Raw genomic sequence first — 23,991 nt, 5'->3', positions numbered from 1 at the left:
ACTCCATGGTTATTAAGAAGTGCAAAACAGAATTAGATGGTTTGTCATATAAAATGTTACTAATTGAAATGCAACAACCATCACTGAATGTTAAGTCAGACTCCCTTAGGGCAAAATTATGGATGTCAATTTCAATCAGCAAAATAAAGAAAAAATATGATTAATTTTTATATGCTTCTGTGAACTTTCAAAATTACGCTATAAAATAAGTCGTATATAAAACGCGAACTCTGCCGATTGGTCATGGCCGGCGTGCTCTATAAGAGCACACGGCGTGCACGAAAGAATAATGTGTATTCTAGCTATAAAAGAAATTTGAAAAGTTTGTCTGCTGTGCTTTGTGCAGTTATACAGCATTTGGGATCGATCAGAACACTAAGAAGCGTTGTCATATACTCGTCGTGCGTCATCCATCAATTGTCTCATGTTTAAATCAATCCCTCGTGCTATATAAATACAGATAATACGCGGGCTCGCGTTTTCTTTTCTTTTTTCCTTTCCTTCTTTCAAAAGATGTACTTTTTCCCTGGTTACCTCTGACCTCAAAATCGCTGGCCTAGTGCTTAAAGTTATGCTTGGAATGTGACGCGTCAGCAGCAGCACTGTTTACCTTATGGCTTTTGTTTTGCATATTCCATGTCAGCAGCGAGAGCGAGAGCGAATGTGAATATTCTGCTTGCAACGTTGTGGTTTACTAGGTTGTTCAAATTAACTAGGTGAGTACAAGACCAATGTCTTTCCTATATTGTACTTTATTGTAGCTGTGTCTGGACAACTGAATACACGGCATTCAAAGTGAAAGTAAAACATTTTGTTATCTAACTTCGACCAACTTCGACTAACTTCGACCAGGAAGTATACTATCATGCTAATAACGTTATATACTGACAAATGTCGTAATTCTAAAACAAATATGGTGTAATTTTCCAGTGTTAAAGTGCACATGAACACTTTGACAATACTTCCAGTACTGATTCTACGCGAGATAAATATTTAAAATGGTAAAATATTTCTTGATTTGAGTGATTCTTCTTTAAGTTATATAGGTTTATATTTTCATTATGTTAATGACTGTGACCTCCGGTACAACGTCTGTGAGTGTATTTCAATTTAACTCGTAATACTAAATTCTGTCGAATTCTGGCCATTATGTGGGGAAATGAATCTGAAGTTACATTGATGTAAACCATGAGTAAAACAATGATGCTCTTTATATACTGTTGGTGTGAAACAGTTCAATTTTGAATATTAGTATTAAAGCCTAATAGACGTCACAGTCACTTAATATCCCTGGTCAAAGGGTTCATGTGCACCTTAAAATCTAAAAAAATAAGCCACAAATATAAGAAATTAAATCTTGAAAAATACAGAGAATTGAGAGGCAGGCAGACCATAGTGCTCTGGTTGCCGAACGACTGTCAATTGGCGAGTTTTTTGTCGTTTCGAGTACGTTTGGTATCATTTCCTCATTTGAACTGAATCTCAAGTAATCACTCATGAATTACAATATCGCTGTTCTGAAATTAAATTGAACTGAAATGCTACTTCAAAAGCGTAGTAAACACGGTGTCATTTAAAGCTGCTTTTATTGTTTTGACTACACATACAACACTAGTTCATCTTGGATTTTTCGCTTCTCTACTGTAGTTTCAGCATATTTACATTGGTCTTTCTGGAAAATTACTCTGGCTCATCTTATTCTGATTTGATATGATTATTGAATCGAGTATTTCTCGAAAGGTCGATGAACACTTCAAAATATTTGCCTACAACTGTCGTATGTAAGCTGTTTACAGCCTGATTGGGTAGTGCTAGCGAGTTGTAGGCTTCTTGTTAAATTATGCATTACGCGCGCAGGTTGCATGCATATATAAAGCATTTTCTCCTCCACCCCCCCCCCCCCCCTCTGACTTCAATAACGACTGGTGCCTAATGATAAGGGTGATGATGAGGATGATGACAACGACGATGATAATTAGGATGATGATGATGATGATGATGATAATAATAATAATAATAATAATAATAATAGTAATAGTAATAGTAATAATAGAGACTTTATGCAATCTGTAGTGCAATTGAACGGATAATAAAATAATAATAATAATAATAATAATAATAATAATAACGGTTTAATGATGACATATCTACATATCTATGAATCTATTAATTGAGAAAAGTTATAAATAAGAAAGCATACATAAATATGTATATAAATAAGAATTAAGAAAAAAATGTATATGTAATAATTAATGCCTAATGAATTAAACAGTCTATAGACCGGGCAGAGGTTCCTACCTGGAGCCCAAATCGTAGAAAGAACAGCAAATAATAATAATAATAATAATAATAATAACAATAATAATAATAATAATAATAATAATAATAATAATAATAATAATAATAATAATAATAGAGATGTCCGTTAATATTTTCTTATGTTCTACAGATATCCATGGACGAGGACTTCTTGAGAAAAGCGAGAATTTTTGTCCGAGTAAGCTTACAGTACGCAGCAACTGGTGCACTCAACCTCACTGCTGAAGAATGCCTCCATCTTTACCTAGAAGCCTTTACCATGGCAGACTTCCTAGAAGACAAAGACACCATAATGCTAGTGTGCAACCAACTTGGAATGTTATTTGAGATGCTACAAGTTTACAATGAGGCTCTGCAATACCGCAAACTTCATTTGACCTTCGCACTTAAATCAGAGAATAAAGCAGCTCAAATTGAAGCTTACACGGGTTTAGGAAATGTCTCTATAATAGTCAACAACCATCGAGATGCTCTTGCTTGCTATCAAAAAGCGAGGAACATTGCAATGGAGATAGGAGACAAGGACAATGAAGTAGCCTGCTGTGCAACCATAGGAAATCTATACAACACATTAGGATACCATGGTGACGCTATAAGCTATTCCAAGCAGTGTCTCGCTCTGGCCTTGGAGACGAAAAATGCAGTATACCAGAAGTTGTCATACGTTAATATGGTATCTGCTTACACTGTAATGAAGGACTTTCCACAGGTCGTCAACTGTTGTGAAGAATGCTTGTTAATTGCCACGGAAGATGACAAAGAGGTGAACGTGAATATTTATAAATTACTTGGAGATGCCTACCAAGAACTGAAAGACTCCCAACGAGCCATTGAAAGTTACAAAAAGACACTGGAGATCGCCAAGCAGCTTCAAATCTACGACATGGAAAGAGTTGCTTACCAATGCCTAGGAAATTTCTATTTCACTCAATCGAAGTTCCACTTAGCTGTTGACTATCTGGAGAAAGAGTTAATGTGTGCGATCGAGATGGACGACAAAAACAATGTGGCAAGAGTGTATAGTGAGCTAGGTGGAGTGAGCGCAACCTTAGGTAACTATATTCAGTGTTAACGATGTAATCAGTTGTACGTTAGGGAAACCGGTAGTCGTTTTAATGTTCTTGGTTTGTCTTTAGTTACTCGCCGCGTAATAATAATGCAGAAAAACTGCGTCTTTGCATTTAATTTATAATATATATTAGTAATTCAATTTCATTTTACTACATCTAGGTAACTATGGTGAAGCCATTGAGAAATGCCAAAAAGCTCTCGAAATTGCTGAGAGTATTGGTGATAAGTATGTCGAGGCGTCAGCACTGAAGCACCTTGGTATTGCTCATCGAAATCAAGGCGACTATCACAAATCTATCAAATATCTTGAGCGCAGCTTGCAAATTGCTACAGACCTTGATTCCAAGGATGGACAAGCTCGAGCCTACAGTGGTTTGGGAATGGCTTACCAGTCATTGGGTAAATACTACGAAACAGTGAAGTATCAAAGCAAAGCTTTGGAAGTAAGTGTTGAGATTGACTACAAGAAGGGCGAGGAAACTGCGCATGGCAATTTAGGAGTAGTCCTCGCATTGCTCGGCCAATACCAAGAAGCCATTGTACATCTAAAGAAAAACCTACAAATTGCAAGGCAAATCGATGACAAATGTGTCGAAGGAAGAGCTATTTCTAATTTAGGAACTTGTTACTTTAAGGTCGATAAACTTGAAGAAGCAGCAAATTGTTTCGAAGAAGCTCTAGAGATCGCTCGCCAAGTGAAGGACAAAGAAGGCGAGGTAGATGGTTATGGAAATCTTGGAAGTTGTAAGGCAGCTTTTGGCCAGTATGACAAGGCATTAGAAATGTTTGATGACAAGATCCGTCTGGCTGAAGAGATCGATGAAAAAAGTCAACAAGCCAGGGGATATAGCGAAAAGGGATGTGTTTATATAAGTTTAAACGAACGCGGCAAAGCAATGGAATGCTTTCAAAAGGAGTTGAAAATTGCTATCGAGACGGACAGCAAAAGCGAACAATCATCCAGCTACAATAACCTCGGAAGTTTGTATGCAATTTTATCACTTGAGAACAAAAACAACGGTGGACAAGAGAAAGAAAGAGAGGAGTGTATTAACAAGTCCATACACTACTTAAGAGAATCGCTGCGGTGTAGTGAATGGCTATACAACCATCTTCAAGAACAAGACCATTTCAAGATATCTATCGTTGATACTTTCATCGAGCAGTATAAGCTCCTGAGCACGATGCTGCTGCACAATAACGAAGGCAAGGAGGCTCTTTTGGTATTAGAGCGTGGAAAAGCTCGAGCTTTGGACGATCTTTTGATTTCAAAGTATAACCTGAACCAAGACACCCACTCAGGACGAAATCCAATGTCTTACGCTGCCATAGAAAAGATGGGATCAGAGTGCTCCATTCTCTTTTATTCTCTTCAATCGTCATTCATTTTCACTTGGATCATGAATTCCGCCAACTTAGTAGCTTTGAGCATTGGTAAAAGTAAAGCTGGAACAGTACTTTCTGATGCTGTGAACGACGCCTATAACACAATGAAAGTCAGAGAGGTCAAGTGCGAGGACCGATCAATTCAAACAGAGCAGCATGAAGACAAAGTAAATGTGTCAGTCGTCCCACAGACGTCCGGTTCTCTGGACGTAGCAGAGAAGGTGCTGATGTCTTCGTATGGAAAAATCAAACAAAGATGCATACCAGACGAAGATTTGTACGATGACGATAATCCAAACCCACTTGAAGGCTTGTATAACACTCTGATATCTCCAGTTCTCCCCCTTCTCACTAAAGACGAGATTGTCATCATCCCTGACGGGGTCTTATTTACTGTACCATTTGCAGCACTTCGTGACCCAAAAACTGGACGGTTTCTCTCCGAAACGAAGCAGATTCGCCTCGCACCATCCCTGACGTTTTTAAAGACGATACAAGAATGCCCTGAAGATTTTCACAGCAGGAAAGGTGCACTGATAATTGGAAACCCCAAGGTTGGCACAGTGATGTTCAGAGGGAAAAAAGAAAAGATCTCCGATCTTCCGTCTGCAGAACAAGAAGCTCAAATAATTGGTGAGTTGCTTGGTGTCAAGCCATTTATAGGATCACGAGCCACCAAAGAGACCATCAAACAAAGCCTCCGAGAGGGTGTGGCTGTAGTTCACTTTGCAGCACACGGAACTACCGATGGAGAAATATTCCTAACACCCTCAGGAGCCTGCGACTCGCCTAGTGAGGAGGATTACATCCTGACAATGAAAGAAGTCCAGGAAACTGGTGTTCGTCCTCAACTCGTTGTCCTTAGTTGTTGTCACAGTGGTCGTGGTGACATCAAAGCAGAGGGGGTGGTTGGGATGAGTCGAGCATTCCTTGCGGCTGGAGCTCGTGCTGTGGTAGCGTCACTGTGGGCGATTGCTGACCAACCTACTATGGCGTTCATGGAAAAATTTTACACTCATCTGAAAAACGGTCAAAGTGCAAGTAAGAGCCTTCAGCAAGCCATGAAAGATATTAGAGAAATCCCAAGTTACAGCGACGCGCAGTTCTGGGCCCCATTCTTTCTCATTGGTGATGACGTTACCATCAATATTTTAAAGTGATTTTTTCCAAGTGACTTTTAAAAGGTATTATTTCAATGTAATATTATTCCTTCTTTAATGAATTTCCTTTTGAAATCAGTGGTGATTTCTACAATCTGATTGCATCCCAGCAGTGCGATCTAATCGCGAATCGTGGAAGACGAAATTGAACTTTGTGTCGTGGAATTTTTGTCTGAAATCAAACTTGTGATCAACATATTGTCATGCAACTTTCTAATCACTGTTTGATTTCAGACCAAATTGCACTCCAGTCATTTTAATTACCATTATGAAGGGCCTAGACCAGATCTTGATAGGTGCTTACTAAATTGCTTATTAATTGTCAAGCAACGTTGTAATCACTCGTTTGAATTCAGAAGTGCATTCCACTCATTTCAATTACCATTATCAAGCGCCTAGAGAGAATCGGAATACGTGCTTACTTAATTGTGATTATTATTCGTTTTGCAAATTTTATTTGAAAGTGATCTTTGATTTCATATATATTGATTCTAGTATATATAAGGAAAGCTATTTTCCAATAAAACCATGTATAATCAGTACGCTATTCTTAGAAATATTGCAATATCAGTTAATTTGGTCCATTTTCGGGCAAATAGGATGGCTTATATCCCATGGTTTTGATGATATTTTGACCTAATTTCAAACCTTTTGGAAAAATTTGAAAAATTTATGGACGTATCAAATTCAATTATTTTTGGCCATTTTCGGGCAAAAAGCAGGGACTATAGCCCATGGTTTTGATAAATTGTGTCCTGTTTTCACAACTTTTTGGAAAAATATGAATCATTTATGAAGGTATCAAATTCAATGATTTTCTGCTATTTTAGGGCAAAAGCATGGACTATAGCCCATGGTTTTGATGAATTGTGTCCCATTTTCACACCTTTAGGAAAAATATGAATCATCTATAATAGTATCAAATTCAATGATTTTTGGCCATTTTAGGGCAAAAAGCATGGACTATAGCCCATGGTTTTGATGAGTTTTGGCACATTTTCACACCTTTTGGAAAAATATGAATCATTTATGAAAGTATCAAATTCAATGATTTTTGGCCATTTTAGGGCAAAAAGGATGGACTATAGCCCATGGTTTTGATGAATTGTGTCCCATTTTCACACCTCTTAGAAAAATATGAATCATCTATGAAAGTATCAAATTCAATGATTTTTGGTCATTTTAGGGCAAAAAGCATGGACTATAGACCATGGTTTTGATGAGTTTTGGACCATTTTCATACCTTTTGGAAAAATATGAATCATCTATGAAAGTATCAAATTCAATGATGTTTGGCCATTTGATTGCGAAAAGCATGGACTATAACCCATGGTTTTGATGAATTGTGTCCCATTTTCACACCTCTTGGAAAAATATGAATCATCTATGAAGTATCAAATTCAATGATTTTTGGCCATTTTAGGGCGAAAAGCATGGACTATAACCCATGGTTTCGATGAGTTTTGGCACATTTTCACTCCTTTTGGAAAAATATGAATTATTCATGAACGTATCAAATTCAATGATTTTTGGCCATTTTAGGGCGAAAAGCATGGACTATAAGCCATGGTTTCGATGAGTTTTGGCACATTTTCACACCTTTTGGAAAAATATGAATCATCTATGAAAGTATCAAATTCAATGATGTTTGGCCATTTTAGGGCGAAAAGCATGGACTATAACCCATGGTTTCGATGAGGTTTGGACCATTTTCATACCTTTTGGAAAAATATGAATCATTTATGAAGGTATCAAATTCAATGATGTTTGGCCATTTTAGGGCGAAAAGCATGAACTATAAGCCATAGTTTTGATGAGATTTGGCCCATTTTCACACCTTTTGGAAAAATATGAATTATTCATGAACGTATCAAATTCAATGATTTTTGGCCATTTTAGGGCGAAAAGCAGGGACTATAAGCCATGGTTTTCATGAATTGTGTCCCAATTTCACACCTTTTGGAAAAATATGAATCATTTATGAAAGTATCAAATTCAATGATTTTTGGCCCTCTTATAATTAGGGCGAAAAGCATGGACTATAGCCCATGGTTTTGATGAGGTTTGGACCATTTTCATACCTTTTGGAAAAATATGAATCATTTATGAACGTATCAAATTCAATGATTTTTGGCACTCTTAGGGCGAAAAGCAGGGACTATAGCCCATGGTTTTGATGAGTTATGGACCATTTTCATACCTTTTGGAAAAATATGAATCATTTATGAAGGTATCAAATTCAATGATTTTTGGCCCTCTTAGGGCGAAAAGCATGGACTATAGCCCATGGTTTTCATGAATTGTGTCCCATTTTCACACCTTTTGGAAAAATATGAATCATCTATGAAAGTATCAAATTCAATGATTTTTGGCCATTTTAGGGCAAAAAGCATGGACTAGAGCCCATGGTTTCGATGAGTTTTGGCACATTTTCACACCTTTTGGAAAAATATGAATTATTTATGAACGTATTAAATTCAATGATTTTTGGCCATTTTCGTGGAAAAAAATGGACTATAGCCCAAGGTTTTAATGAATTGTGTCCCATTTTCACACCTTTTTGGAAAATATGAATTATTTGAAAACATATTAAATTTAATGATTTTTGGCCATTTTAGGGCAAAAAGCATGGACTATAGGCTATTGTTTTGATGAGATTTGGCACATTTTCACTCCTTTTGGAAAAATATGAATTATTCATGAACGTATCAAATTCAATGATTTTTGGCCATTTTAGGGCGAAAAGCATGGACTATAACCCATGGTTTTCATGAATTGTGTCCCATTTTTACACCTTTTGGAAAAATATGAATCATCTATGAAAGTATCAAATTCAATGATTTTTGACCATGTTAGGGCGAAAAGCATGGGCTATAGCCCATGGTTTTCATGAATTTTTGCCTATTTTAACACCTTTTTTAAAAATATGAATCATTTGTGAATGTATCAAATTCAATGATTTTTGGCCATTTTAGGGCAAAAAGCATGGACTATAGCCCATGGTTTTGATGAATTTTGTCCAATATTTTTAGGGTATAAAAGAAGTAATTATTTGTGAAGAATGTAAATTCAGTAATATTGGGACATCATTTATGAAACATCAATTAATCATTCATGAAGATTTCCAATCTTCTTAGAACTGGAATCTATTGTTTTGCTTCCCGGATTGAGCTGCATTTCAAAGTGCTTCAATGAGTCTATTGTATATTTTATAAAGTTAAGTTGGTCTTGGCACTGCTTCTTTGATAGTTTTTTGGAGTTCTCACAAGAAATATATTTGTTTAATATAACAACAATCAATAGTTTCAAACTGTATTCTTTATTATTTTCTAAGTATAATTTGAGATTTTTCTATTTCATATGTTGAAATTAAATGTACAAGCAAGCTGGTGATGTTAAAGCATTATTGTTGAATTTAACATTACATGGTTATGGAATTGATTGAAAGTCAGGATGAAACTAGCTAGAAACAGAGGCTTTCCCTTTGCCGATAATCTGTCTTCTCTCTGTGTTAATCATTCAGTAATTCTCTTGAAAAAGGCTAAAACACAAGGAAAATAAGAAATTGAATTAGAAATGCAAAACATATTTATTCATAACAGGGCGGCAGAGAAATAAATAATTTTGTTAGCATCACATTATATTATACACGTTAAGCCATAGTGCAAACCATATATTCGTGAAATAGGACAAAATCTAAATAGCACTAAACACAATATATATTGCTTTTGTTTTCAGTTGTTTCATTGGTCGCATGTTGTACTAATTACTTAGTAATATTTTATGGATATATAGTTTGCACACTTCTGCCGATTAATCATCGCAATTGCTGGCGATGATGTATTTGGAAACCAAAACGAGAAATCTAAATTTGAAAGAAATTTTAATGAGAAATTTTATATTATAGAATAGAGTAAGTATCTCGTACCGCTTTTGAAATTCAGTTATATTTGGAAAGTCGAGGTCTAATATATCCTTATTGAGTTCCAAATCACCGCTGTGTTTAATTTCTTGATTACAGACTTATTTGCTCAGGCTAAGCCTCGAATCAGTGTCTAATTACTCGCAAATACCAACGGTAAAGTAAAGAATGCACAAACTCAACAATACGAACACTTTGAAACTTGACGGGCCTTGACTGGAAAACGTGAGTATTCATAAAATCGAGGCTAAGCCTGAGCAAATGAGTCTGTAATCAAGAAACACAGCGGTAATTTGGAGCTCGAAAAGGGTCTATTGAAAGAAAAGTAGAAAACAAAAGCAGGTTCGAGACTTGTGCGAGGATGTGCTGAAAGAGGCAAGACCTACCGTTTTCTGCCTGGTCGGGGTAGAGGGCCGGGTGGTAAATCTTCTAGGAAAAAAGAAACAGTTTTAGAATTTTATTATTGAGATCATTAGTCTTTCTTTTTTTTCTTTTTTTTTTCTTTCTTTTTTTTTTTTTAGTAATTTTTGTGTGTTTGTTTTTCTTTATTGTTCAGTTCTGATATTTAATTTGCATTGCATTCTTCTGTGTTTGTTCCATCTCTTTTTCTACCTGTTTTCTTTTTTTTATTTTTTTTATTTTTTTATTTTAATTATTTTAATTTATATTCTGTGTTGTTGTTGTTGTTTATATTTTTATCTCTCTCTCTCTTTTTTTTTTTTTTTTTTTGCTTATTTTGTAATGTCTTAATGTTTTGCTTCTTTTTTCTATTCATTTCTTTGTTTTATTTCCTTTTTTGTTGTCTTTCACTCACCATAGTCTTCTTCTTGTCCATCGTATTCTGTTAAATTAAGCAATAAAAAAGAAAATGTTTCAACAAAACTAGAAAAAAAAATTCAACTAAAAAAAATATTTTCAAAGAAAATGAAAACGTTTTGCGTATGCTACTTCTATTCATTATTATTAGCCATTTGTATCTATTATATTATCCTTTATCTCTATTACTGAATACACGAGTTTGTCAAGTTCGAAGACGTTTGAAAATAATGGAGGGTGGGGGGGGGGTGCATAATCTACATCTATATTTATTGTGTTAGCAAAAACTATTAATAATAATTAATAGGTAACAATGACTATAAAACTATACTTCATCTTACGTTTCTTTCCTGGTCTTGGGCGGTATCCATCGGCTTGTACAATTCCTTAATTAAAAAAAAAAAAAAAAGAAAGAAAAAAAAAGAAAGAAAACAATAAATATAAAACGTAGTAGGTCTGCGGTGATGATGCATGAGGCTTTTTAATCAAATAATAATCTAACATTCTTTATTAAATAAGAATCTAATAAAATATATTCAAATAACATATACACAGACAAACGACAGACAACATCCTGCAAGGCTGTCTGTGTTTACAGTATGCAATAACTAAAGATTTTTGTGTCGTATGTAAGTAGCGTTGCTCGTTAGTTCTATCGTGTGCTTTAAGAGTTTTTCTCCACGTTCTCCGGTTTTCCTCCCTCTACAAAAAAATATATTCCAATTCGATCATGGAATGAGGGCCACGGTTTGTTAGCCACTGGCCAATCAAGTGCCACCCTCGTATAACAAGAGAGGACGATTTACATTAATTATTTGATTAGAGACAAAATAAGTACATAGTAGCTCAGTATTCACCTGCTTTTTGCCGACATTCTACAGACAGGACAAACACCGCCATCAACAGAGCCATACATAGCAGTAATTTACTCGCCATTTTTTAGTTTTCGGTTGAATCTGAACTGGTCTGGAAAAGAGCAAAACCAAAAGTTCGATTTAAAGAATTTAAATTTAAAGTTTTTTAAGGTGGCAAATAACAGATGTCATCATCAACATAGAGCTATCAGCTATGACGTCCCAGTTAAAATAGCTTTCTGGGTTTAAAATGAAAAAGCCAATTCTGTAAAAAAATAAAAAAATCATCTGATATTGCACCCGGAAAAACGTCAAAAATCTCTATTCTAGACACCTCGCATGCATTTGAGACGATCGTTTTTGACGTAGGCTGTTTGTGACGTGATAAAAATATAAAAAAGATTAGAGAAGAGGTGATATTTTTTATATTGCATTTTCATCATAGACATAAGCTCCCAGACTATCATTATTCCGATATTTTTCTCCATATTTTAAGGTGTTTCTCCTTTCACAAAATCTAACACTTTAATCACGAATCTTCTCCAAGTCCTGACCAAAGCGCATGCATTATTGTAAAGGGCGTCACCTTTAATGTTTTTTTCAATTTCGACCAAAACACAGCCACCGTCTCTTTTTGAATGGGCCGACTTTTTAACAACGTGCAAGCATAAGCGGTTCTCTAGCGGATTCTTTAACTTCTTTTAATTTTTTTCTTCAATTTCGTCCAAGACATAACAACCATCTCCCTTTGAATGGACCGAAGTGTTATTGACGTGCGCGCAAAGCCGGTTCTCCAGCGAATGATTTCAAGTTTAGGAAAAACAAAACTTGATTTCACCATCATGTTCATATAACTAGGAAATTATGCGTCATACCCTTCTTTTTTTGGTTTTTGTTTACTTTGGCCTACCCAGGGCTCCGAAGGTTCTATTTCGCTTCTTGTAGCGAGCGCGCGCCAAAGGGACTTCCCTTCAAAACAACAAACGCCGGAGCGAGAATAAATAACCTCTGGACTCCTGGGTAACTCTTTCTCATGTAAACGAGCTTTAATATTCTATAAACCTCACAGGACATGCACAGAAGAATAATTATCATAGCTGGAAAGAGAGTAGTGTTAAAGTTAGAAAAACTGTGAACCTTGAAGAAAGGAAGTCGCAAAAGATATTAATTTTCAAAAATCGAAATTTTGTACGAAAACATTCGTTAGAGGCGTCACTTGCCTCCTGCAAAGCCATATGAGCATATTTCTCCCAAACTCCCCAGTTTTACTGTCTTTAACATGCTCTTTCTAGCTCTGGTAATTCTTTTTTCTGTCAGAGTAATTTAAGAAAATCCATTTAAAAGCTTAAGTGATACTGAATCTGATACTGTAACTCAACCAACTTGCTAATATCTTAGCTTCGATTCCTAAGCAGTGTACTTTGGTAGCTTTAAGTGTTTCTTTGACGACCTAGCCTCCTTTGCAGCCGTTCTTAGGGTCGTCTGCAAAGGAGGCTATTGGCGGCCTTGATTTAAAAAAATTGTGTAAACAAGAATACGAACTATAAATTAAATAAGTTATTTATTTATTTATTTATTTATTTTACAAAATGCTCCAGTTTCGAGTTCTCTGTTGCTCAGGGTTAGCCTCGATTTTGCGCAGAATATTGACGAGTTGCAGTAGAAATCCTTGGATTTTCAAAGTGATTGTATTGTAGAAGTTGTGCATTCTTTACTTTACTATTAAATTTAAATAGAGAACAAAGCATCGACGAATCGGCCAGCTTAATGATCAATCGAGGTTTCTCGGTCTTTCTCTCTCTTTCATTCCAATTTTACCCGCCATCTTTGGCTTATATATACTAAAAACACTAGTCAATATAGAAATTAAGGCCGACTACTTTAAAAGGCTTGTAATAATGCATTATTTTTTCCTTTGAAGAACTGTAAAAATACGATGGAATGTTATCCTAAAAAATCGTCAAAAAAAAATCTATAACTTAATACCTCCTGTGTGAAAACTTACCGTTATGTCTAGTCCAGTTGGCTTAGAGTTGTTGACTGCTCTAATGCGCTGAAAGTGAATCTTACGAACTGTGATGATAATGATAAAAAGTCCTCTGGTACCTACTTTAAATATCCTCCATTTGCATGACGGAAAAACCGGAGGTTTTATATATATCCTAATAAGTATGACACATCGTATTAATTAATTTTCTCCCCTGAGCAATACGAATAAACGGATGCATATATGCAACGCAATATAGTTTTTGACCGTTTATGAGCCTCTTTTTATAATAACTTAAATAATACACAAGGTCTCTTTGAGTTGAAAGAAATTTCATTTCCAGTCAAAAAGACCCGTGATAAAGATTTGCAGTCAGTCTTAGACTGAATGGGTTATTTAATGTGTTATTACGGTAAGGAGTTGATCACAGACTGTTCATCAAGTTATAGTAAAGCGTTATTACTTTGATTTGACTTCCGAAATGATCTTTGAGATTAAATTAAATTAATAGACAGCATTTGGGTACTTTTGATGAGTAAGCTATTCCGTTACCAAATCATTGTTCTATTTATATATTATATACATATTTATTTACTTCTTTCTTTTTTATCTTTCAATCTTACAGGTTTTTTTTTTTTTTTTTTTTTTTCAATCTATGTATCTTTTTATATCTTTCTTTCTTTCTTTCTTTCTTTCTTTCTTCCTTTCTTTCTCTCTTTCTTTCTCTCTTTCTTTCTCTCTTCCTTTCTTCCTTTCTCTCTTTCTTTCTCTCTTAGTAATCATTTTCGTTTTCTTTCTCTTTTCCTTCTTCTTTTTCTTATCATTCATTCATTCATTCATACTTTTTTGCTAATCAATCCTTCTTTTTTCATTTATATAATAAACTGTCTGCAGTCTCTACATTTCATTTTATCATCATATCAAATATATGAGAAATCCGATGAAAGTTCATCAAGGTTATCATTGTTACTTCAACAGATTCTCATTCACTTTTCAACAAACACGAAAAAAAAAATCAGATAAATAACTTTTAATTCGATTGTAATTTGTTTCTCAGTATTTTTCTTAATAATTGGATTGAACTTTGAAAGAAGTATTGGCAGTTGAAAATCAAAGAGCTTGATGATCGCCCCAGGCAATATCATTATTCCTGCTAAACTAATAATTGTAAAAACTGCAAGAGGTTTAATGATAACATAGGACGTGATAAAACCAAGTCACTTCATTGGTAAAATGAATGATAAACCCGCCCTCTTCCGTCGACCTTGAAAAAAAACACAAAGCTAACAAATCCCGCATATTAAACGAACGGAACAACAAGACTGCAAGTGTTTATAACCGATCGACAAGACCCCGATATTGAAAAACTTTTATTCATATTTAATGCTAAGATTTATTAATGCAGTTGAAGAGAAATATGTTGAACCTTATAACACCTTTAGTCAGTTAGAGAAATTATAGCGACAGCCTCTTGGAAGCCAAATTCACGTTAGTAAATATTAGAAAAGATTAAGCTTCTTATTTAACATTCAGACGGTTCTTTTATCGTTAAGTTTTGTCGTTTGTTAATAAACTTACCGGGCTACCTGTAGCAGGGTGATAAGTCGAAAATTCCATTTTTAATGTTTAATTGGATTTTAGATATTATGGTCGTGAAGTTTTCTCTGCGCTGGTTCATAGTTATTGCAATTTGTTATTAATTTAGGATGTATATAAAAAATACAGAAAATATATTCTTCTGGACTTGTATTCCGATAATCAGTTATTCAATATGCAGTATTTACTGTACAACGGTGCAGATCATTTTGAAATTATTGCCACTGATATGAACTACGATACTCAGGACTGTTCATAAATATGAAGATATAACTAGCTAAAAACTAGTGTGAGCTGCGTCGGTGTTTCTAATGAAACAGTAATGATAAAAAGGTAAATTATATACCGTGAAAAGATGAAAAAACTTACTGACGTTTCGGACGCTAGTCCTTCGTCGGAGTAAAAGAAGGACTAGCGTCCGAAACGTCAGTAAGTTTTTTCATCTTTTCACGGTGTATAATTTACCTTTTTATTATTACTGTTTATAAATATGTAGAATTCTTTCTTTCTTTCTTTCAGTTCTCTAATAATAAGCGAAATCAGTTCCCCCAAGAGATAAAAGTGTAACAAGTCAATGAAAACCCCAAAACAACACTGATCATTGGCCGGGCACGTCTTCCCATTAGTTTCAGGCAAACTTCGTGAAGATGAACTGAAGGCCAGTATAAAATACAATGTTCGAGTCCTAACTAAACTAGCTGAAGTCAAAACTTGGGCTTAATTAAATTTTACACGATGAGTTTCGACAGTAGAAAATGACCAAATATTGTTTAAAATAATAAAGTTTTGGTGTTAAATTGATCTTACGAAACCAGGAAGTGCCCTAAGCAACGCACAACTAGCTCGAATCCCTGTCAATCGTTGGCGGTTATTAAAATTATTGCTCCTAGAGGTGCCGCTCAAAGTTTTTTCTTTTCAGTAATATTCAAGGTATCATTGTTTTATTTAAGATCTTTATCGTTTATATTATATTACTAATCCGACAAAGACTTGTCACATACTTGCTTCTTTAGCGAAAACAAATCAAAATCATATCATAGTAATATATTTTTTTATCGACCTAAGGCATTCTTGGTTTTTACGTGATATAATCAAAAAACTAAAATCCAAAGTATTCACCGCACAAAACGAATATAGTCGAATATTTTGTTTATCATAAGAAGAGTCCTATCAACTTCTTTTAGCTAGAATTTTGGCCACTTTTGTGGCCTGTGGAAGTTTTTTTAATAAAAATCGTTGCAAAAATTTTGATGACGTAGGTGGAAACCAAGAATAGACCGACTTGCACTTATATGTCACGTGATCCTACCTCCCTTAAAACGAGCAGTTGTGTGAAAACGAACTTTATGATTGAAAAGAGCAGCTTTATATCAGTAAGAGGGCGAAGTTTCAGATCATAATATTGAATATAGGATGAATGGCATTAAATATAAAATAGAATATATTATACGGATTTGCCAGTATGGGAAAATGTGCTGGATGGCAATTTCCTGCTTCGCTTGTTATGAGCTGAAACTCCTCCACCCGAATAATATCGAGGTGCTCTTTTCATCGTTGTTGTTCATTTTAACACAGCTGCTCGTTTCAAGGGAAGTAGGGTCACGTGACCCGTTAGTGCTATTAAGGAAGTCTTCGATAAACAGACGTGAAGGTTTTGTTTATACGTATAAGATATTTTTCTTCTTTTGTTTTTTGCTTAGTTTTAATTTTAGTTTTTGTTTTATTCGTTTACTTGCTTATTCCAAAGGAAATCTAATGGTGATTTTTTGTTTTTTGTTTTTGTTTTTTTGTTTTTTTGTTTTTGTTTTTTGTTTTGTTTTTGTTTGTTTGTTGTTGTTGTTGTTGTTGCTTTTGCATGCAAATAATCTGCATTTCGCTGTTTTTTACTTGTTTATAATTATACTGAAGTCATTATATAGCCCTTGATAATGGTGTCAGTATGAGTTCGAAAAGTCGGTTTCTTTCGCTAGTTTTTACTCGTTATCAATATTCTGCAACACGAAAAAGCGCCACGTTTATAAAGAAGAATAGAAACTTTTTCCTACTAAAAAATGAAGCAATAAATAAGAGGTTTAAATTCATTTTAAATTCATTTAATGAAGCTACCGTCGGTGCCCTAAATTAAACTTCCCCTCTAATCATGCGTTTTCGAAACGCTTCGTTTTAGTCTTTCACCGATGCATCGCCGTAAATCTAAGCTTCCTCACTAGCGTTTTCACCCGTTCACACCAAAACGATCAAAAACGAAGATATCATCATCTGTGCATGAGAAAACAGATGTGCAAGTGTGAACGACGTCAGCGTTTTCAAAAGTCTCTGTTTTCGCTGTCCATACTAAAACGAGTTAATAAGGGCTTCGTTTTCAACTGTCTCCAATCTGGAGAGCATTTTCAAATGTATGGGCGTTTTGAGCGTTTTCGATTGTTTTAGTCTGGACGCAAGTCGATGGAAAAGCATGTGCATTCAAACGAACATGCACTAGTGTTAACGATGAACGAGGACTTATTGAGTTTGTTTTTATAACATTTAACAGTTGTGCATGAGAAGACACATGAATGTGGAAACAACTGAAACAAAGAATATTATTCTCAAGGTAATAACACGTGGTATGAAATGGAAAAGTATTACGATTAAGGTAAAGAGACTCATTCGTGTCGTCAGCATGTCGCGCTCGACATTTGTGAGAAAATCGAGAGAATTTGAGAGAAAATCGTATCGTAGATAACGGCTTTTACATATTTGATAATCTGTTGTCTTTCTATGTTTTTTAATTTGTTTTTATATAGTCAATATATTCTTATTATCAACTTACCGCTATGTTTGGTTTTCAATACATTAAAATTTTTTTTTGAAAATTCAATCCCACACATGCGCAATATGGTAGTAAACCTTGTTTGTTTTTTTGATTTCGTTATTTCTTTATCTACCGTTTTCTTTATCTTTTTTTTTTTTTTTTTCCTGTAATAAGATAAAAAAGAAACCTATTGCAAGGTACAATGAATTAATGAATGATAATAATAAAAATTTCGAATTGTAAAATGTTGTTTTTCCATTAAAATATGGTTGAATATAAAGTGTAATTCAAAGGTTTACCTTCCTCTTATCAAGATATCTAGTTTTACATTTCCTGACTGGAATTCCACTCATACAGCTTATTAATGTTACTTGAAGTGTACATTTATGCCTCGAGGCTGTCATACGAATCGTACAAGCCACTATTAAAGTATTATTAGCCTAAAAGTTTGCCTGGAAGGCTTGAGAACGATCATCGGATACGAAATGGAGAAGCAATCGATAACAGTTCTAAGAGATTCAATTTTTTGTGTTTTCATCAAGCTGTCACATTTACTAAAGAGCAGACTAAAGATGGCCCTAGAGTTGTCATTTTGCAGAACTAATTACGCACATAGACAAGGTGCTGCTTCGCTTCAATAAAAAAAAAAAAAACACTTAAAAATAAAATGCGACAATCAAATTTCCAGAACGCGTGATGGAGCAAGTTAGATTGAAACAAAATGCTACTTGAGATAAAATAACTACATTTCAACATGGTCTTACTCTAAAGAAATGCAAATTGAATTGTGCATTTAATACTAAGTGCAGAGTTACATAATTGGTAAGGGCAAATGACTAGGTTTTCTGTCGGTAGGATCATGCAGAAACATTGTAAGCTGTTTTGGAAGATCAAAATGAATGAGCGAGAGAGAGAAAGAAAGAAAACGAAATGATCTCCTACCGTACAGAATAAGAGGGAATAAGCAAGAATCAAGAAAGTAAGAAAGAAAGGAAGAAAGAAAGGAAGAAGAAAAAGACCAGTAGCAAAGAACGAAGCAGGAAGAAGTAACCCTCACCCACCCCGACTTACACCATCCCCTTCCGCCACTTCCTACCCCTTCAGACTAATCCTCTCCTTCCTCCTCCCCTTCCTCCTTCCCCTTCCTCCTCCCTTCCTCCCTTCCTCCCTTCCCTCCCCTTCCTCCCCCGCCTCCTTCCCCTTCCTTTCCTCCTCCTTCTCCCTCCCTTCCGCCACCCTCCCGCCTCACGCCCGCCGACAAGCCCGACCCGCCCCTTCGACCCTCCGAAAAAGAAAGAAAGAAATAGAAAGTTAATTTTTAACTCTTTAACCTATAGCACTATAACAAAACCTTTTCTTTATCATATAGTAATATATGGATGCTTTCTAGCTTGCGTGTTTTCGATCCCAACCAAAGTAATAAAAACATCACCAGCATTAATCAACTTTTCTAATTTATTATCCAATATATTTTTCTTGACGGGAGGGCAAAAAAATGACATACCATAGAAAAATATGTTTCTTTATTTTAATTACATTTGTAAATAATAAATATTTACTCAAAACTCCATTGGAACTCTAAATATTTTTTTCACACAGAATCAAAATATTTGTATTTTGTAATTATCTTATTTTGGGAAAATTCCCGATGTCGCTTATTTTATCTTCCACCTACAGAATACAAACATACAGATCTTAAAAAAGTTCATTTTTGGTCTAATTTTAGTTCCCCTAGTCGCTGGTAGTGGTCGCCGTGCGGTTTAAACCGTATTTAAATCATATTTATAAAACAAAAGCCAGAGCGAATGAATTGAGAGTTTTATAACAACAAGTTGATTACAAGTATTCTGCATGAAATTTCTATTAAAAGACTATGAGAGAGAGTTCAATAAAAGCTTTGCACCATCCCGTGCCGTCGAGCATAATTCAGCGTGGACTGCCTGTGACCAGATGGCAGAACAAAACCCTTTTCAAAGCCTCTATGACCTAAGCCGTAGAAATGAAAGGTAAAAATAGCACAAATTGGAGCCAGGTAAACATGAGTGTTTATGCCAAACATTTTGTATTATTTCCTTCTATGCTCGTCCATAATAAAAATGAGAACATCACGAGTCAAAAGTATTACACAGGAAGTAATTGTCGTGATAATGAGGTTGACTTTCATTGATGCTTGGATAAGTGGAAAGCAAGCTTAACCCGGTACACCTGGTAGATACGCCTATCTCACACAATATGTTGTTGGTTGGAGATCTGAAATTGGAGACCGAATAACCCGCTGCAAAATATATTGAATGCCGCAGAACGGGTGGGGCAGGTATCCGTTTTTTCCATACTAGTCTCTTATACTTTGCAATATTAACCCCTCCCCTTCCCCCCGTCCCCCCTGCCCACTTTTAAGGGTGCTCCGCGGCCCCTGATTCCTTTTAGACTGGAGTATGAAGCATGGCTTCTGAGTATCTTCGTCAGAATCACAGATCGCCCATTTCAGATCTGCAACCGATGTTTTTTTCAAATAGGTGTATATGTATGGATAAATAGATGAATTTAATTCCTTTGGCTCGTGTGTGTTTCTTTTGTTGTTTTTAAAAATTAAAATTTTCCTTCAATTTCACAAAAAAAGAAAATTAAAAAGCGCAAATCCTTGAAGGCAACTCGGACAACGAACGACTCTCCTACAATTTTTGAAGGAATTGACTTCCTCTTTTCTGGAATATCATACCAATTAATCCTACAGTTTAAGTAGTTATATCGTTTCTTAAGCTAGTTAAAATTAATGAAATAAGCGGCAAAGATAATTGATTAGTTTTGATTAATTAAAGTGAAGTAAAGTTGTGTCATATATCAAACACTTGTGGTTTTGCCCGAGTTAATGAGACTATAAAGTTTAATTACCCTTCATTTTATGATCAAATTCCCAGAAGTCGAAGACAAGATCAATGCTCACCGGAATTTGTTGGTGTGATAGCGAGAATATTCGTTGCTGTAGTGTAATGTATGCTCACCCAAAATGGACAAAATGAAGAGAGAAAGAGAGAGAGAGAGAGAGAGAGGGAGAGAGGGAAAGAGAGAGAGGAAGAGAGAGTCGTGTTCTCGTTGACAGTTCTAATTATTCCCTAAAAAGGACATTTAAACAAAGAACATTCGTATAGTTATGTAGACACTGAAACTCCTATTGAAATTTATAAATGATCGAAGAAAAGATATTCGTTGTCAAAAACTAAGATTTTCCCTTAAAACAAGCGTCGGTAATCGGTGCATGTAAACGTATGACAATAAAACTTTGTTGACATTGATTTACAATCCTATCCATGGCAGTGTGCCCTTTCCCTGGGGTAGTATTGTTTATGGATGTCAGCTATCGTAAATGCTGGCAGGTTTAGCCAAAAAGGACGAACAAGTGACTAATCACAAGATGTTCTTTGGATCTTAATTTACATTTCAAGCCCAATCCACTGATACAACTTATTCCTTCCGTTCTACAGCCTCCCTCCTCCGGGTTCTCGGGTTTCCTCCCTCTATAAAAATGAACATGTGAGTTGAGAGTTGTTTGACCACTAGTAATAGACATTTGGATAGGTTTCTTCATCAGGAACCACGTCCCTTTGGCGTCATACACAAACTATGTCGACAGTCACAAAAGTCCCTCAAAACTGAACCTAAGAGTTGCCCACACTAGTAGCTCAACTCCAGACAGAGTTGGATCCTATAATTTTACTTTTTCGTGAGAAAAAGTTATTTTTTTGAATTAAAAAAAAAAAAAAAAAAAAAAAAAAAAACGCATTTTCGCAAACGTTTTGTTCTTTAGAAATTAATTACGACGAAATGTTACGGAAATTCATTAATTTGAACTCAAACCTTCTCTTTTTCGAACCAGTTTGCCCTAGTCAATTATTTTGTCGTTCCTGACTTTAATTGATATGTGCCTTTGACGGTCAACCATCAATGATCATTAAAAATGTCAAGCTGCTAATGCTTTTCTTAAAAGTGAGATACAAGTAAAATGGACCCTTTCATCATCTGTAAAGGAAAATAACGAAGATTTTATTTCAATCGAGAAGACAAGCTACTACTTTCGTTTGCTGGTTATAAAGTAGCACTCAGCGTCATAGAAAAGTCAGCGTACATCGGAAACACTTAAAACTATATTCCGAGTTGTTTTCTTAGTATTTTTCTAATTTAAAGAAAGGGCTATTTTGTTTTGTTTATAATTCTTATATTTGAATAAGGTTTTTTGTTTCTGTTTAAAACAAAAGGCTTCAAAAGTGCTTTCTTCGAACCTATGCCAACCTTAATTTACTTCCTGGAAAAAATCTATTTATTCTTTTATTTTTCTTATCAACTTATTTTTCTTGTTTTAAGTATGTACAACTTATACGTAGCCAGTTTTTTTTTAAATCTTTCTTTACTAAGTATTTCACACGCCTCTTGTTCAAGGATCTGGTTACTAATAACTTTTAGCAAAACATATATTTATAATAATGGTTTATATAACTCTAGTTGCTGCAATCATTATTCATTTTAAGGCGCCGATAATGCGTTCTTCCTTAATAAACTTAAGATTACCAAGCGAAATGATAACTTATCGGTAATTGCTGGCATGGCTCAATATGACACAGGTGAACTTGAGATTTCAAATGTCAGATTTAAAACGGCTCAATAGCAGTTTGATTGATAGTAAACATATGGATTTTTAAATTTTAATGTCAAATATATAATAAGCAAGATCATAGTATATAGATATTATTCAATAGCAGAAGGAATGTTGAAAAAACGATATACCATTTCAAGTAAAACATGTCAAGCTAATTTCGGGCTTCGCCCTAATTTTAGGGCGCGCGACCACTGTCGTCATGCCTGGGGGTGGTGCCGGCACAAGTGCTTTCTATATTACTCAATTTTATATGTAAAAACACAATTCATTAAAAAGAAAAGGGGAGTGAAATGTAGAAAAAACAGATGAATTTTGTTCTCTACATATTTTATTGACAATAATAAGTTTTATCAAGACAGGAATAGTATTTGCCATGGAAGATTTGATCAGCTTTAATAAGCGAAAAAAACACTGAAAATGACTGATAAAAAAAAAATTCATGAAAAACATTGGGGGAAAATTGGCCATTGCAAGAGAATATTCGAAACGGTAGGGAATTTTCAAAGAGGAAGCAAGGATGGTTAACAGCGCCGCGGAAAAATGATGGCTCAGTGAAAGCTATAGGGTACTTTAATGAAATGCCGAATTATTGAAGATGAATAAAGAACCTATGTGATAAAGCAATGAAACTGTGGGAGACTTTACAAAAGAGGCTATGCATGAAAAAGTGTTTTCGAAGTCAAAGGCACGAAAACTACAGGATATTCAGGAAAACCAATTTTTACGGAGAGAAATAAATGAAACAAAAAAATAAAAATAATAAAAATAAAAATGAAACGATGCCTGTAGGAGTCTAAAATGATTAAAAATGAGTAAAAATGGTAGATAGTATTCATAATATGTACCTTAATTTCTTGTGTTCAGTTAGTGTCCTTTCGCCTTGGCGTCTTCTGCCAAAATGTGGAGATCTTCGAGAAGGTAGCCAGTCTTAAATAGCCATCACATGTGGGATCCCTCGTCAACATCATAACAACATCGCTCACTTCCAAGGCTTCCGCTGCGAAGTAGTTTAGACTAATTACCCCATGGCTATGATTACTCCTAAAAGTCTTTTAAAAAGCATCTATTCAGTTTCCAATGAGTGCAGACTTGTGACAGCTTTTCGAAATAGCACCGTGTTTCTTTCAAATTAAACTCTTTCTTGAAGTGTTTCGTCATTTGCGCCCATTTTCGAACGAAAATTATGACATTTTTTTGATAAATTGGCTGTCAGCGAAAAGCTCAAACGCTACATACCCTGTTATAACAAACGGCGTATAAAGACAACATCTTAATTATATGTTGATTCAACAAACGGTAATAGGCTTCAAAAAGTTCCTTACTTGCCCAAACGAGAGAATAGTCGGAAAATTAATTAAAGACCCCTAAACACTATTAGGGATATATCCTTTATTTTTACTATCAATCTCATTAAAAGTAATGACATCATTCCATT

At 35.0% G+C, this 23,991-nt stretch overlaps 1 protein-coding gene and 1 long non-coding RNA gene across 6 annotated transcripts; one reads left to right on the top strand and one right to left on the bottom strand.

The window, feature by feature from the left end:
* The first annotated feature begins 628 nt into the window (after window positions 1-628).
* On the top strand, window positions 629-17,958 carry LOC116306431 (uncharacterized). 3 transcript variants are annotated; one of them, XM_089040072.1, is made up of 4 exons: window positions 629-716; window positions 2,450-3,371; window positions 3,550-5,960; window positions 17,645-17,958. In XM_089040072.1, exons 2-3 carry the CDS (start codon window positions 2,456-2,458, stop codon window positions 5,934-5,936), a joined length of 3,303 nt encoding a protein of 1,100 aa, XP_088896198.1. In that variant the 5' UTR covers window positions 629-716; window positions 2,450-2,455; the 3' UTR covers window positions 5,937-5,960; window positions 17,645-17,958. The 3 variants fall into 3 exon arrangements, with proteins under 3 accessions (XP_088896198.1, XP_031572361.2, XP_031572360.2); XM_031716501.2 differs by lacking the exon at window positions 17,645-17,958 and adding an exon at window positions 15,631-16,002; XM_031716500.2 differs by lacking the exon at window positions 17,645-17,958 and having other exon boundaries at window positions 3,550-6,475.
* On the bottom strand, window positions 9,237-23,556 carry LOC116306432 (uncharacterized). 3 transcript variants are annotated; one of them, XR_004198263.2, is made up of 6 exons: window positions 23,402-23,556; window positions 11,532-11,640; window positions 11,016-11,060; window positions 10,673-10,699; window positions 10,245-10,287; window positions 9,237-9,477 (listed from the first exon to the last, which is right to left on the bottom strand). It is a non-coding gene; the product is annotated as an uncharacterized LOC116306432 (long non-coding RNA). The 3 variants fall into 3 exon arrangements; XR_016121727.1 differs by having other exon boundaries at window positions 10,245-10,284; XR_004198266.2 differs by lacking the exon at window positions 23,402-23,556 and adding an exon at window positions 13,534-13,635.
* Between the last annotated feature and the right edge of the window lie 435 nt (window positions 23,557-23,991).

Source organism: Actinia tenebrosa, unplaced genomic scaffold (assembly GCF_029948245.1).
Source record: "Actinia tenebrosa isolate PJP-AT-01 unplaced genomic scaffold, QUT_ActTen_1.0 PGA_scaffold7__59_contigs__length_16204524, whole genome shotgun sequence".
In the NCBI taxonomy this organism is placed as follows: domain Eukaryota; kingdom Metazoa; phylum Cnidaria; class Anthozoa; order Actiniaria; family Actiniidae; genus Actinia; species Actinia tenebrosa.
The sequence above is the reverse complement of the archived record's forward strand: the minus strand, read 5'-3'. Positions and strand labels throughout refer to the sequence as shown.